This window comes from Mercenaria mercenaria, chromosome 17, assembly GCF_021730395.1.
Source record: "Mercenaria mercenaria strain notata chromosome 17, MADL_Memer_1, whole genome shotgun sequence".
Lineage (NCBI taxonomy): Eukaryota > Metazoa > Mollusca > Bivalvia > Venerida > Veneridae > Mercenaria > Mercenaria mercenaria.
Window position 1 is genome coordinate 17,619,575 of NC_069377.1, and position 16,801 is coordinate 17,636,375.

At 36.1% G+C, this 16,801-nt stretch overlaps 1 protein-coding gene across 1 annotated transcript in view; it reads right to left on the reverse strand.

Annotated features, from left to right (window-relative positions):
• The window catches only part of LOC123536082 (dynein axonemal assembly factor 3-like), a 236,609-nt gene that overhangs the window by 20,958 nt on the left and 198,850 nt on the right, over positions 1–16,801 (reverse strand). Inside the window, 2 exon segments of the mRNA XM_053529209.1 lie at positions 2,776–2,850; positions 10,358–10,472. Coding sequence (XP_053385184.1) covers positions 2,776–2,850; positions 10,358–10,472 — 190 coding nt within the window.

Consider the following 16,801-nt stretch of genomic DNA (forward strand, 5'->3'; position numbering starts at 1 on the left):
CGCAATCACTGTAGTGTCACATGCTAATTACAGATCGATTACCAAGGTGACAATCAGAACGTTTGAAACGTTAAATGATTATCTGAGGGTACGATCAACAATTTCCTGCTTGGCAAGTGATCGAATATTGAGATTTCAGATCAAAATTTATACTTTTTCTCCATTTTTATCAGACCAATTTTTTCGTTTTTTCACTTCACGAATCGGTCTGAAAACATACATGCCATATTTTCAGACGGTCAGTAAGGGAGATTTGCCTCAGCAGGGCTTTTTTTAAGGGAGATTTGGGTAAAAATAAGGGAGACTTTTATATGCTCATTGTTACGCGCTAAATAGCCGTTTTCATGAAAAAATCATCAAGTTTTCTATATTGAATTGATGAGTGGAGCCAACAGTTGTGTATAGAATGCATGATTATTACTTACAGCACTTTAATTAATCCAAGGAAATTCAGAATTCCATGAAAGATTGAACCAGGAACTTTGTTTTTGCTTTATGTGTTGATGCTTCTGCATCTGGAGAGAGTGATCTTTTTGACATGTTTAAGCATACAATACTCAAAAGATTGCGGACATATCATGTCCAAACAGTCTTTTAAGGGCAGTCATTTCTTTTCAGAAATGAAGTTGTTAAAACAAAAATGAAAGTCGTTCTACTGCTGGATTGTCCATATTTAGATTAAAACTACATGTAATTAAACTGGGAATTCTTCTCCCGTTAATTATTGCAACATGACAAATGGCAGTCTTTGGGCAGTAAGAATTGCAATTTATCTTAAAAAATTCACTTATCCGAATTCATGTTTGTCCGAAATTCTGTGTAGTCTGACATTAACTCGCCAATTTTTGTTAAATTGTGGTTGATTTTTTGCATGTTGTGCAAGTATTTAAATGGAGAAGCATGAACTCGGTGTTAGCACTAACCTGTCTCTCGATAAATATTGAGGTCAGCGAAAACGAAAGTACACTTTGGCAGGTGGCGGTAAAATGACGTAATTTTAAGACTGGTATACATATTGTTTTAAAAACTACAGATCAGCGACTTTGATGTTATTGAATCAGTCTAAAATCTCGAATGCACATGTTTACAATTGCCTACAGGTAAAATTAAATGGTTAATTGTTTGCAGATGGTGTCAGAAGGCGGAAAGGTAATTAATGCCTCAGGCGTGTATCTCTCGATAAACAAGCTAGGGATTATAGACAATTATCAAAATTATGTTTGAAGAGTATTTCCGGGCTACTCGATGTTGAATTTCAAGTATTTTCTAAAGGTCTACATTGGGTCCGAGATACGATTTTTCGACAGAGAACTTTTTTTCTGAATTTATTTTTTTATGGGAGCTCGAGGTTTTCATGTCCCGGCGGGAGACTGGGAGATATATTGAAAATACGGGAGAAAAAGGCTCCCGGCCGGAGATATGGCATGTATGCTGAAAAGTAAAAAATCGGTCCAAAACTGGCACATTTCCGGAGCCCTGTTACAAAATGTAATATTAATTATAACAAGAGCTCTGCCAAGCAAGGATATATATGCCAGAAAGGTTATTGTATATGTGAATATTTCCGTGTGTTGAAAAAGTTAGCAAATCTGGAATTCCAGACATTTAGCATGCAGAAATATTAGTGGATTACCGATTTCCAGGTTGCATAAAAATAGCATGTCGTAAGAATCACTAATTGCCTGGCATAATAACTGCACATCATTATCTAATGTTAAAAACAGAGATTATATCCACGTATTTTAATACTTTAACAAATATGTACAAATCAAGACACTGTACAAGAAAAAGAGATTTTGTTCTTCATATGCACTAATTCTGTTTAATATGTATATAAGAAATAATTCTACTGTTGGTCAATGCAGAGCTGCACTACGTATCAACCTAATGTTTTGCAACCATAGTCATGCTGTATTTACCTATATAAACCATTAATTTATAACTTGTGCCTGGATTTGCATTCTACAAGTCTGACGCGATGAACAAATTATGGGCCAGTAGATTATCAAAACCAGGTGAAATACAAAATTTCTGTTTGCTGTTCAATTAAGTTGCAATCAAAATAGCGTGTTTGTTATTACGTAAGAGTCCCTTTTCTTTAATTCCAGCAAATTATTAATGATCAATACAGTCTGCCTTATATTGTTAAAAAATGCTCAAATTAACTGTGATTTTCTCCTTTAATGTACCCATAATTATGGAATGTTTGTTCGCATGTCTAAAGCGTGCTGAGGTGTTGATAGTTCGAGAAAGCGTCATGTTCTCAGAGTACCTTTAAATATTGATGACATTTTTGAGATGTCCATAACCAGTTAAGCAGTGACTGAGATTTTCACTTGAAGTCATTGTTACTTTTTTTTTTTTGTTTCGGGTTTAACGTCGCACCGACACATTTTAGGTCATATGGCGACTTTCCAGCTTTGATGGTGGAGGAAGACCCCAGGTGCCCCTCCGTGCATTATTTCATCACGAGCGGGCACCTGGGTAGTACCACCGACCTTCCGTAAGCCAGCTGGATGGCTTCCTCACGTGAAGAATTCAACGCCCCAAGTGAGGCTCGAACCCACATCAATGAGGGGCAAGTGATTTGAAGTCAGCGACCTTAACCACTCGGCCACGGAGGCCCCGAAGTCATTGTTACACAAACCATAAAAGGTCAGTTGTAAATAAAATTCTCAGACTGATTTCTGGTAAAAATTCTAATGTATGTGTTTTCCCCAAGATTTTGATATAATATACTCAAGTGTTAACAATGTTTATACTGAGAGATTGTACCTTGCTGATTCCATGATGACTGTTGCTCTGTCTGCAAACAACAAGCTGATCTCTGGCTTCAGTAGATGTACCATACTGAAAAACAAGGAGTGATTCTGCCCTCAACAAATACTGCAGGTAAAACAGCTTTCTGACAGCAGTGTCTTTTGAAAACAATCTCTTCTAACCAGCATAGAACTAAGAAGGATGTCAACATTGTATGACACATGGCCCTTAAAATGCTGGAGAGAAGAAAACTATAGTCTAAAATGGGGCAAACTAAAAAAAAAATAATGTGTGTTCATAGGCCACTAGTGCTTCCTGTCACTGTGCATGGTTTTATGACTGTGGGTGAAATCTTTTTTAAGATAACTGCAACATAAACCTTTAAGCTCTTCATGTGTATTTCAAGGACAATAACTCTTGTCTGGCTGAGTAAAATCCCAAACAGAACACCAGGTGCACAATTTCACAAGATGAATAAAATTCTTATGTTTCATAATCTCAGGCTTCACCAAATTAAAAAGCTGTTCACTGAATTTGCCACTCGTATATTTTCAGAAACACAAATAATGTTTGTTGTTTTTTGCTTGCGCTCGCCCCATTAAAAATAATCAAGGCGAAGTTTGATAGTGTGCTACTTTTTACGGAAGTAACAGTGTACAAATGCTTATAATTCCAGTCCCAGATTGTTCTAAAATGGACTTTAATCACAATAAATACATACTATGTACACACATCCCCTATAATATATCATAATATTTATATTTAGTTGCAATAAAGTTATTTCCCCTTATACAGTTACACCATTTTTTTCGAATGATTTACCAAATTGAGTTGCTACAAAAATCAGATTTATTTCATTGAAAATTGGATGAAACAAGAGGGCCATGATGGCCCTATATACCGCTCACCAGAGTTGATATCTGGCCTACTGACCTAGTTTTTTAACCCACATGAGCCAGTTTCGAACTTAACCTAGAGATTATCAAGACAAACATTCTGACCAAGTTTCATAAAGATTGAGTCACAACTGTAGCCTTTAGAGTGTTCACAAACTTTTCCTTTGATTTGACCATGTGACCTAGTTTTTAACCATAAATGACCCAGATTAAAATTTGACCTAGAGATCATCAAGACAAACATTCTGGCCAAGTTTCATAAAGATTGAGTCACAACTGTGGCCTAAAGAGTGTTCACAAGCTTTTCCTTTGATCTGGCCTACTGACCTATTTTTTGACCCCGCATGACCCAGTTTCAACACTGACCTAGAGATCATCAAGGCAAACATTCTGACAAAGTTTCATAAATATTGGGTCACAACTGTGACCTATAGAGTGTTCACAAGCTTTTCCTTTGATCTGGCCTACTGACCTAGTTTTTGATCTTACATGACCCAAATTCAAACTTGACCTAAAGGTCATCAAGACAAACATTCTGACAAAATTTCATAAAGATTGAGTCAAAACATTGGCCTCTGGAGTGTTCACATGTTTTTCCTTTGATCTGGCCTACTGACCTAGTTTTTGACCCAACATGACCCAGATTCTAACATGGCCTAGAGATCATCAAGACAAACATTTTGACCAAATTTCATAAAGATTGGGTCAAAACAATTTACTGTGGCCTCTAGTGTGTTCACAAGTTTTTCCTTTGATCTGGCCTTCAGACCTAGTTTTTGACCCCACATAACCCAGTTTCGACCTTGGCCTAGAGATCATTAAGACAAACATTCTGACCAAGTTTCATAAAGACTGGATAACAAATGTGGCCTCTAGAGTGTTAACAAGCTTTTCCTTTGATCTGGCTTACTGACCTTGTTTTTGAAAAACATGACCCAGTTTCGAACTTGACCTAGAGATCATCAAGACTAACATTCTGACCAAGTTTCATAAAGATTGGGTCACAAGTGTGGCCTCTAGAGTGTTCACAAGCTTTTCCTTTGATCTGGCCTACTGACCTAGTTTTTGACCCCACATGACCCAGTTTCGAACTTGACCTAGAGATCATCATGACTAACATTCTGATCAAGTTTCATAAAGATTGGGTCACAAGTGTGGCCTCTAGAGTGTTCACAAGCTTTTCCTTTGATCTGGCCTACTGACCTAGTTTTTGACCCCACATGACCCAGTTTCGAACTTGACCTAGAGATCATCAAGACTAACATTCTGACCAAGTTTCATAAAGATTGGGTCACAAATGTGGCCTCTAGAGTGTTCACAAGGCAAATCGACGGACGCCGACAGACGCCGGACAATGACCGGTCACAATAGCTCACCTTGAGCACTTTGTGCTCTGGTGAGCTAAAAACAAACTAATTTATTTGATAACACCAATCTACATTATTTTGGTAAGGGTAAATACATATCGATGAATGTCACTTTTCTCTTTTCTTTTTTTCCTGTCTGTATCTGTATACTGAAGTGGGTAGGGTAAGGAATTTACATTATGAGTTGTGTTCAGACCAATTTAGATCTTAAAATTTTCCAATCCCCGAGCAGAATAATGTTAATGCACATTAATCTCCATTTTAGACCTTAATTGAGACTTTGATTCAACAAATTTAATCCGTCAAGAAAGTTTAAAGTTAGCCTGTTTAGTACTAAGGGAATAAATGAATAAACAAAAGATTGTGCTGCTTTTACCTCCTATCAACTTAGTAACCTTTTCTTTTTCAATATTATTTCAAACAGAAAATCATTTTTCTAGTCCTTGTTTACTTTTAATCCATCATGTTTCGGATGCATGTGACCTTCACTTTTACCAAGGGAGTTAATTCTAATTTCGTGGTACAGCATCCTACTTGATAAAGCGCTTCCCGTGAAAGTGTAAAATGTATTGGACCCTGATATTTTTAAAACTAATTTCCTGAGTAAGATGTTAACAATTGCTATAATTTAAACTTAAGACGCTGGCAAGGTAATTTTGTCAAATATTTGGACAACACACAATTTATTAACGATTTTTAAACGGTACTGCCCAAATAGACCAGTTTCACATTCGGCGAATTTAGCATTATTGGGATTTCTCGCCAAATCCCGAATTTTCAAAACAAGGCGCAGACTGCCGAGTCAGAACTAAGAGATAATGATAAGGCGTAAAAAAAAAATTGTTTTTTTCCGGTATCCCGACCTACGCTAAATTTTTGGCCTGATCCTAAATGTTTTTATGGCCTTGGAGAATATTTTTTTTCAACTTTTTAACAAAAAGTTGCAAAACTGCACTTTTTCATGCACTTTTTAAACATGGCCAGTGATGTTAGAAATCAACTTATTGATGCTCTAAAGGCATTACCCCCTTATTTGCATTCATTTTTTGACACAAGAATAATTTCCGCAAAGTCTCCCTTAATAAAAAAAAAAATTCCAAAAAAAAAAAATTTCCAACCTACCTACCCTAATTTTTTTGAGCATGTTACCGGAATAAAAAGAATTTTTTTTAGGCCTAATGAATAGGATGTTGTTTGACAAAATGATTTACTACTTCTACAGAAAAGTCATTGTTCTCGAGTTCCTTAAACGTCAATGAAAAAGAAATCTTAAAAGTAAATTTTTATTGAGTTACAAACATTACACCAAAGTTGGTAGATCCAAATTACATAAGTGCAACACAGTCCTCTGACATTCAAATATCTGCTAGCTATTTTTTTGAAGAGGTAGTTGATATTCATGATGTGAATCCCACTATTTTCTTTAGTCCAATTTTAAATACTAATAAGTTTTTACTAGGAAAAAAATAACTTCAATATATCTCACGCTAATTTTTTGGAGCCCGTCATGGCCTTTTAAGTAGCTACAAAATTAGTGTTTATTAGTAATAGTTATTAAATAGTAACTTTGTCGAACGACTTTTTCGTTACTAGTATTTTTTTCACATTTGTGATACTTATATTCTGTTTCATTTACTTTGTATATGCAAAATTTCACACTAAATTACTATTGTTTTAGTAATCCTTGATTTTTGAAACCGGGTTTCAAGCTTTTGATTAAAAGAACTTTACCAGTTTCCGAGGAGTGGTATGACTTCAATTTACAGCACTGTAAATGTGTCTATTGAAAATTAGTGTTTATTAGTAATAGTTATTAAATAGTAACTTTGTCGAACGACTTTTTCGTTACTAGTATTTTTTTCACATTTGTGATACTTATATTCTGTTTCATTTACTTTGTATATGCAAAATTTCACACTAAATTACTATTGTTTTAGTAATCCTTGATTTTTGAAACCGGGTTTCAAGCTTTTGATTAAAAGAACTTTACCAGTTTCCGAGGAGTGGTATGACTTCAATTTACAGCACTGTAAATGTGTCTATTGATCCAGATATTTTTAGACTTAACTTGTTATTCTACGAGTATGTTACAATTCTTTAAGTGCAGATGCAGCTAAACATTTCTGTTTTATACACTTTGTGAGTCTTCTTCAACTAGAGCAGTGGCTTTATTGACTTTTACTGTTTAGTTATATATATTTACTTACAAACTAGAGTTGTCACAGGAGTGACGAATTATACCCCCACAATATGGCCTTGTCACAGAACTAAGCCAATGTCAAAGCCGAACTTGCTTGACGTTTGACCTACTGACCACAAAATCAATAGAGGTCATCTGCTAGTCATGATCAATCTCCCTATGAAGTTTCATGATCCTCCCCCCAAGTGTTCTCAAGTTATTGTCCGTAAAAGGTTTAAATGACCTTTGACCTTTGGAATCAAAATCAATACGGGTCATCTACTTGACATGACCAACCTCCAGATTAAGTTTCCTGATCCTAGTCCCAACATTCTCAAGTTATTAACCGAAAACTGTTTAAATGTTCCAGGTCACTGTGACTTTGACCTGTGACCTACTGACCTCAAAATCATTAGGGGTCATCTGCTAGTCATAACCAACCTCCCTATCAATTTTCATGATCCTAGGCCCAAGCATTCTCTCCCTATCAATTTTCATGATCCTAGGCCCAAGCATTCTCAAGTTATCATCCGGAAACCATTTAACTGTTCCAAATCACTGTGACCTTGACCTTTGACCTACTGACCTCAAAGTAGAACTTGACCTGTATTTCATGATATTACATCTGTGTAAACCAAAATTTATGATCCTAGGCCGAAGCGTTCTCAAGTTATCATCCGGAAACCATTTAACTGTTCCGAGTCACTATGACCTTGAACTTTGACCTACTGATCTCAAAGTAAAACCTGACCTGCATTTCATGATGTTACACCTGTCTACCAAATTTTATGATCCTAGGCCCAAACGTTCTCAAGTTATCATCCGGAAACCATTTAACTGTTCCGAGTCACTGTGACCTTGACCTTTGACCTACAGACCTCAAAGTCAAATTTGACCTGCATTTCATGATGTTACATCTGTGTACCAAAATTTATGATCCTAGGCCGAAGCATTCTAAAGTTATCATCCGGAAACCATTTAACTGTTCCGAGTCACTATGACCTTGACCTTTGACCTACTGACCTCGAAGTAAAACTTGACCTGCATTTCATGATGTTACACCTGTGTACCAAATTTTATGATCCTAGGCCCAAACGTTCTCAAGTTATCATCCGGAAACCATTTAACTGTTCCGAGTCCCTGTGACCTTGACCTTTGACCAAAAGACCTCAAAGTTGAACTTAACCTGTATACACCTGTGTACCAAAAATTATTTAAATCGGTCAAGCCTTTCATGAGTTATCATCCGAAAACCATGCAAAACCAACGGACCGACCGCCAAGCTCACTCCTATATACATCCCCAAATTTCGTTTTGTGGGGGTATAGTGAAAGTTCTTTGAAAAGAGGCATACATCTGGAGACATTTTCCTGCTTTAAATAAAATACTTGCAAACTAGTCACAGGAATCAGAACGCCAATCTGATGTCAATCAAGGACAGTCCCACATGCTGTCAATATCTTTATCATATTCGAGCACAAAACCAGAATTAATTAAATCATTATGTGTATAATACCAAATTACATTACAGAGCGCAGGTTGTCTTTTAATATTCATTCTATCAAACTACATCTCAATATATCATGTATATGTATTAGCAACTCAGTGTGAGTTTTAGGCTTTCACTTGCATCGTAATAAGAGTAATTATGAATATGTATAGAAATGAAGTTTTCATTATAGAACCGACCAACAGGAAATGTGTGAAGAAGTATAGTAAAAAAAAACAAAAACAAAAACAACAATTCAATTTTGTCAGATATCTTATAAAAAAAACGATTACTACGATATATCAATGTGTCCATCCAGCAGTCTGTGCCTTGTTTTGGATAACAATGTGCAGATAACTCTGCATGTAACCAGGGAATGGGAAAAAGGTCTATTGGAAGATGGACCAGTCCATTATAGAAATTTAGCATGGTAAGGGTTAGAGGGTGCAGAGATCGCCATATGAACAAGTTTAGGAAAGGACCTTACAATGATGCTACAAACCAAGCTTGACCAAGTTTGGTGCAATCTGACCAGTAGTTTCAGAGGAGATGTCAACTAAAGAAAATTATGGACAGACAGATAACAAACTGACAGACTACAGACAGATGGATGGATGGACAGCCAACAGATCGATGGACAGGCTGTGAGCAATTACAACAGCTTACCCTTTGCACTTTTGCTAAGGTGAACACAATATGGACCTGAAAAAAAATTAACCAAGAAATTCCAATTTTTTAAGTATATAAAAGGCCATAATTCTGATAAATGCATATTAGAGTTATGGTTCTTGGTGGTACTAACTCACCTAATGATGATAAACAAGAAGCTATTGCTCTTGTAGTATTCAAATAAAGTGAACCTAATATAAACAAATTTTTTAACCAAGACATTCAAAATTTCTAAGTAAATAAAGGGCCACAGTTGTAATAAAATGCATATCAGAGTTATGGTTCTTGACCTAATTACTTATCTAATAGTGGAAATCAAGTGTGCAAAGTTTTAAAACAATTGCTCCTATAGTTTTTGAGAAAAATTAGACCTAAACAAAAATCTTAACAACAGCCTATGCAGATGGCCAAAATCAAGCTATGACAATACCTTGTAGATTTTTAAAAAAAAATCAGACGAGCTAAAAAGATACAAGAGGGTCATTGACCCGAAAGCGCTCACCTGTTTACAAGGCTTCAAGTGTGTTTGTATAAGTATATAGTTAGGTTTCTTCTATATAAGCCTATATTGTATACATGCCACACACACTTTTGAACCTAGGGCAATAACTTGAACAATTTAATATGGTAGACATTACAAATCTGATATCACACGCCAAATATCAAGGCTCTAGCTATTATTGATTCAGAGAAGGAAAGTGACCACGCCCCCTGGCAGCCATGTTTTTTGACAAATCAGAATAATTTGAACAATCTTGGTACAAGGTCACACAAGAACCATTTGCGCAAAATTATTTTAAAATTGGGCCAGCAGTTTCACACAAAAAAGATTTTTAAAGTTTCCACTATATACATATAGGGAAAAGTGACCACGCCCTCTGGCCTCCATGTTTTTTGACAAATCAAAATGAGTTAGTCTTACCATTTTAATAATGTTAAGTCTGCAATATATAGTGAAAATACATATTTAAATATATACTACATTAGGAATGCTTACCTGTTTGAAAAGTAAATGATGTGAAAGAGTTCTTTATATTTGCTTTTCTTGCATAGATCTATCAAAGAGCCTACAGGCAGAAATGTAATCTTTACATCCTCTAAAGGCAATGGCACTGAAACACAAAGAAGGTGAGTACCAAATCATTAGTAATACTGCTATGCCACTGATAAATCATGGCAGGTAATTAAATATATACACAATCAGCCACACTTTTCAGCTGATGAAAAATAAGGTTTTACTTTTAAGTTAGAACAAGAGCTTGTAGAACACAAAATGATGCATTCAGTAATTGCACAAGGAACAGAAATTATTTGGTCACTGTGCACTGGACATTTGACATACTGACCTGAAATCAATAATTATGGGTCCTTTATCAGTCATAAGTAAACTCAGTATGAAATGTGATCTTAGACCAAAGCATTCTCTAGTCATTTGGCAAAAAAAGTTCTACTGTTCTAGGTCAATGTGACCTTGACCTTTGGCCTACTGACCTCAAAATCAATAGGGTCATCTGCTGGTCATGATCAGCCTCCCTATTAAGTTTCGTGATCTTAGGCCCAATCATTCTCAAGTTATCATCCTGAAACAGTTTAACTGTTCCAGGTAACTGTGACCTTGACATTTGACCTCAAAATCAAAAGTGGTCATCTGCTGGTCATGACCAACCTCCCTATCAACTTTCATGATCCTTAGGCACAAGTGGTCTCATCCAGACGTCACTGTGACCATCACCTTTGACCTACTAACCTCAAAATCTATAGCGGTCATCTGCTGGTCAGGACAAACCTCCCTATCAACATTCATGATCCTAGGCCCAAGCATTCTCAAGTTATTGTCCAGAAACGGTTTAACTGTTCTGGGTCACTCTGACCTTGACCTTTGACCTACTGATCTCAAAATCAATAGGGTCATCTGCTGGTCATGATCAACCTCCCTATCAACTTTCTGATCCTAGGCCCAAGGGTTCTTGAGTTATCATCCCGAAACAGATTGGTCTATGGACAGACAGGCCGACCAACATCTGCAAAACGGAATATACCCCACCTTCTTCGAAGTGGGGCATAAAAATCTACTCCATGTGAAACAAGAGGGCCATGAAAAAAAACATGAAACACCCCTCATGCCCTCTAACATCAGCTTTATGATATTATAGAAAGGACACCAGAAGTTTTTCATATAAATATTTACACCAGCATTCTGGTGATTGCCATATTGTGCCTTTAGATACCAATGCATGTACACCCGAAACCCGTTACAACGCTACTCGATATACCGCGGTTCTCGTTATAATGTTGTATGCTCTTGGCTCCCAAATTTTCGGGGGTAAAAAAAACCCAAAACTAGAATGTGTCTGTAGGACACAGGGTGTGCCCCCCACTGGTTCATTTGTCACAAATAAGTGGCAATAATTCAAATGTTTGCAGTCTTAATGGGGTATAGCCTCAACAAACATTTTATGAAAAGGATTCATTATTCTAGGCGCTATACTTTTTGAGCTATGAGCATCACAAACAAAAAATCCACTATTTTGGCTATTTCAAGGGCCATAACTCTGTAATAAGAGCTAAGGTTCTCAAGAAGAATGCTAAGTGTGCAAGGTCACATCACGATAAAGACTCCAGCAAGGTTTCCTGAATTTACATCAAATACTTTTTCAGCTAGATATATAATTAGGTGAAAAAGTGCATTTTTTTTACTATTTCAGGGGCCATAACTTTAAAAATAAGGGGTGGAGCCAGACAAAAAATTAGAGGTGTGCAAGTTTATATCATGATAAAGACTTATGCGAGTTTTCAACCATTTATATTAAATACTTTTTGAGCTAGGTGTGTCACAAGGTGAAAATGTACATTTTTGACTATTTCAGGGGCCATTGTCACAAATTGACATACGGGCCTTATTTTATCTGTAGTGTAAATGCAGGTATTGCATCATCTTTTTGTAAATTTTTGAGTTATTGAGGTAAATGTCAGATTTCACGCATGAAATACCTCTTATATTTTTCTGTATTTCATAACATAAATTTCCATGTAAATTTCATTAAATTCTGTTCAGTAATAAGAAAGTTGATATTTTATAAACTTCAGTAATTTATGTTTTTATCCCCAAAACCACTATAATGGGCCTCAAATTGTCAATTTAAATTCGCGCCAAAGTAGTTAGATTTCCCGGCTATATCGTGAATCCCGTGAAAATGACAATAGTCATAAGCTCACGGCTTAGCCGTGAATCCCATGAAATTTAGTATTTGGCGGGACATTATCCTTTAAATAGACTGGACTAGATATGCCTTGCGCACACCACCTTCCGACATTATAGACGAATCTATGTCTGAATTATTTTCTTGCTAGAAATTTATGCTCGATCGAGGTAAGAAATTCATTTGTTAGATTTTTGTATGATTTTTGCATTACGATTTTTTTTGGATAAATTTTTGTTCATTCTACAGAATTCTGTAACATTTACTTTTCGGCATATGATTTTTGCTAGTTTCGGTATGTCAGGATGATTTATTAAATTTTTCAGACTTTTGTAAATTATTTCGAAAGAGGAATCTAAAATGTTTCATTTATATAAGATGTAAAATTTGTACCGAAATTTGTAACATGATAATTGTAAAGCACTGTTTCAAAAACTTCTGTCAAACATTTTGTTAATTATGGAACGCCATTACTGCATTGTATGGTTATGTATAAATCTATATGGCAAGTCTAGTGCCATGTTTGTAATATATTATTGTAATATGAAATTGTGTGACAGTCTATTGCATACACATACAATGTCCGTTTTAGTGTATGGCATTAGATATTATATGGATGCCAACTATCATATAACGTTTGATTTACATTGAATTTTGTTAATTTGTAGTTGTAAATAATGGCTGCAGTTTATCATGTCCGTATCTATAATGTTTCCTCATATACTTTTCATATCATTTCATACTTTAACTTTAGTCTTTTAAGTAAGTAATCTTTGTAATAATGGAAGTAATAAGTGACGTATTTTAATCATGTGACGTTTGAACTTAGTAGCACATATATTTTGTATAAGTAGCACGTATTATTTATGGGAGCCTACGGAGGTATGGTATACCCAAAGGAGCAGTTTTATGCCCTGACTTATTTGTTTTGCTATGGTGCTTACCATATGTTATATATTTTAGCTTCTTCCGCCAGACGATTTTACCTGGTGATGTCATAACCCGGAAGTACAATGCCCGAGGTTCACTTGTCTTCACTCGCCTGGATGTGATATTCCCAGCGCAGAGCTTACGTCCCATGGTTGTGCCGTAAACCGCAAAGACGATGATTTTTGTTATCCTCTGAAGTCAGGTCAGGGATGCAATCACCTACCACCATAGGGAGCCAATACGGAATCAACGTATTCACGGTTTAAAGGGACTGTATTTTGAATTTAGAAGCTGTTTTGTTTGTGCTACTTAAAGTTCACAATTACATTAAAGACCTGTGTCACGTCAGATTAGAATGGACTATAAGAACTTTTGTATCTAGAGATACTGAACTTTCTTTTTTTTTCTTTCTTCTAATCAGTTTTTTTTTCTTTTCATATCTATTCATTGTTAATAATCATCTTATGTAAATAAATTTGTAAATATTGTAAAGGGTGTTGATTTGTTTTGATGGTTACTGTCGCCGGTACGGCCTTTCCTGTCACAGCCATAACTCTGAAATTGGGAGCAGACCCAAATGAAAAATAGGAGGTGCGCATGTTCATATCATGATTAAGACTCATGCAAGGTTTCATGAATCTATATCAAATACTTTTTGAGCTAGGCGTGTCACAAGGTGAAAATGTGTATTTTTGACTATTTCAGGGGCCATAACTCTGAAAATAGGGGGTAGAGCCAGATGAAAAATAGGAGGTGCACAAGTTCATATCATGATTAAGACTCATGCAAGGTTTCATGAATCTATATCAAATACTTTTTGAGCTAGGCATGTCACAAGGTCAAAATGTGCATTTTTGACTATTTCAGGGGCCATAACTCTGAAAATAGAGGGCGGAGCCAGATGAAAAATAGGAGGTGCGCAAGTTCATATCATGATTAAGACTCACGCAAGGTTTCATGAATCTATATCAAATACTTTTTGAGCTAGGCGTGTCACAAGGTCAAAATGTGCATTTTTGACTATTTCAGGGGCCATAACTCTGAAAATAGGGGGTGGAGCCAGATGAAAAATAGGAGGTGCGCAAGTTCATATCATGATAAAGACTCATGCAAGGTTTCATCAATTTATATCAAATACTTTTCAAGCTAGGCGCGTCACGAACTTCGGACGGACGGACGGACGGACAGACGGACGGACGCACGGACAACAGCAAATCTATATGCCCCCACCACTCATGGGGGGGGCACAAAAAAACGAGTCTGCGGATGCTATTTAATTTGATCATAACCAGCGTTAAAACTACATGTACCAGTCCTGTGTACTTTAACACCTTTGCCATGACAACTGTGACAAAAATCAACAAGCAAATTCGATGAATTGGTATCCCCTGCCGAAAGGGTTTAATTGTGGTGAGGAATGGCAAAAAAAATATATCCGGCAAAAAGTTAAGGATGTTAATAAGAAGCAAATAATTTTATTAGTCAAAATCAATTTAACAGAAAACAAATGTTTAATTAAAGAGTACATAATAAATGTATGATACTTTGATCCTGACTAAAGAATTTATTTTGAATGGGATATGCTTACTGTAATAAGCTTAGCTTTTAAAATTAAATGCAGTTAATTGAAATGTGAGCTTGAAGTTTAACTGGAACGAAATATTGTCTTTGAGTGGCTTGGCACCAAGCGTTGCTGTTTAACATGTACATTTGAACTTAAAAGAACAGATGTCCTGAAGAGAACACAGGTAAGATATCTTGAACATGGCTGAGGGCAAGGTTTGTGCAGTCACAACTTAACATGTTGGAGGTTTGAACATTAAAAAAAAATTAAAACAAGAGGACCATTATGGTCCTGAATCGCTCACCTCTTCCCACATGACCCAGTTTTGAGTAGGACGTCTTTTCTATTATTTGACATAGTGACCTAGTTTTTGAGCTCATGTGACCCAGTTTTGAACTTAACCTAGATATTATCAAGATATAAATTCTGACCAATTTTCAAGAAGATCCATTGAAAAATATGGTCTCTAGAGAGGTCACAAGGTTTTTCTATTATTTGACCTATTGACCTAGTTTTCGAAGGTACGTGACCCTGTTTTGAACTTGACCTAGATATCATCAAGGTGAACATTCTCACTAATTTTCATGAAGATCTCATGAAAAATATGGCCTCTAGAGAGGTCACAAGGTTTTTCTATTTTTATAAATACTGGCCTAGTTTTTGACCGCACGTGACCCAGTTTCAAAACTGACCTAGATATCATCAAGGTGAACATTCAGATCAATTTTCATGAAGATCCATTTAAAAATATGGCCTCTAGAGAGGTCAAAAGATTTTAATAATTTTAGACCTACTGACCTAGTTTTTGACCGCAGTTGACCCAGTTTCAAACTTGACCTAGATATCATCAAGATGAACATTCAGACCAACTTTCATACAGATCCCATGAAAAGTATGGCCTCTAGAGAGGTCACAAGTTTTTTTTTATTATTTGACCTACTGACCTAGTTTTTTAAGGCACGTGACCTAGTTTCAAACTTTACCTAGATATCATCAAGGTGAACATTCTGACCAATTTTTATGGAGATCCATTCACAAGTATGGCCTCTAGAGAGGTCACAAGGTTTTTCTATTTTTAGACCTACTGACCTAGTTTTTGACCGTACATGACCCTGTTTCGAACTTGACCTAGATATCATCAAGATGAACATTCAGACCAACTTTCATACAGATCCCATGAAATATATGGCCTTTAGAGAGGTCACAAGGTTTTTCTATTATTTGACCTACTGACCTAGTTTTTGAAGGCACGTGACCCACTTTCGAAACTGACCTAGATATCATCAAGATGAACACTCAGACCAACTTTCATACAGATCCCATGACAAAAATGGCCTTTAGAGAGGTCACAAGGTTTTTCTATTATTTGACCTACTGACCTAGTTTTTGATGTCACGTGACCCAGTTTCGAACTTGACCTAGATATCATCAAGGTGAATGTTCTGACCAATTTTCATGAAGATCTTGTGAAATATATGGCCTCTAGAGAGGTCACAAGGTTTTTCTATTGTTAGACCAACTGACCTAGTTTTTGATGGCACGTGACCCAGTTTCGAACTTGACCTAGATATCATCAAGGTAAACATTCTGACCAATTTTCAATAAGATCTTGTGAAATATATGGCCTCTAGAGAGGTCACAAGGTTTTTCTATTTTTAGACCTACTGACCTAGTTTTTGAAGGCACGTGACCCAGTTTCGAACTTGACCTAGATATCATCAAGTTGAACATTCTGACCAATCTTCAT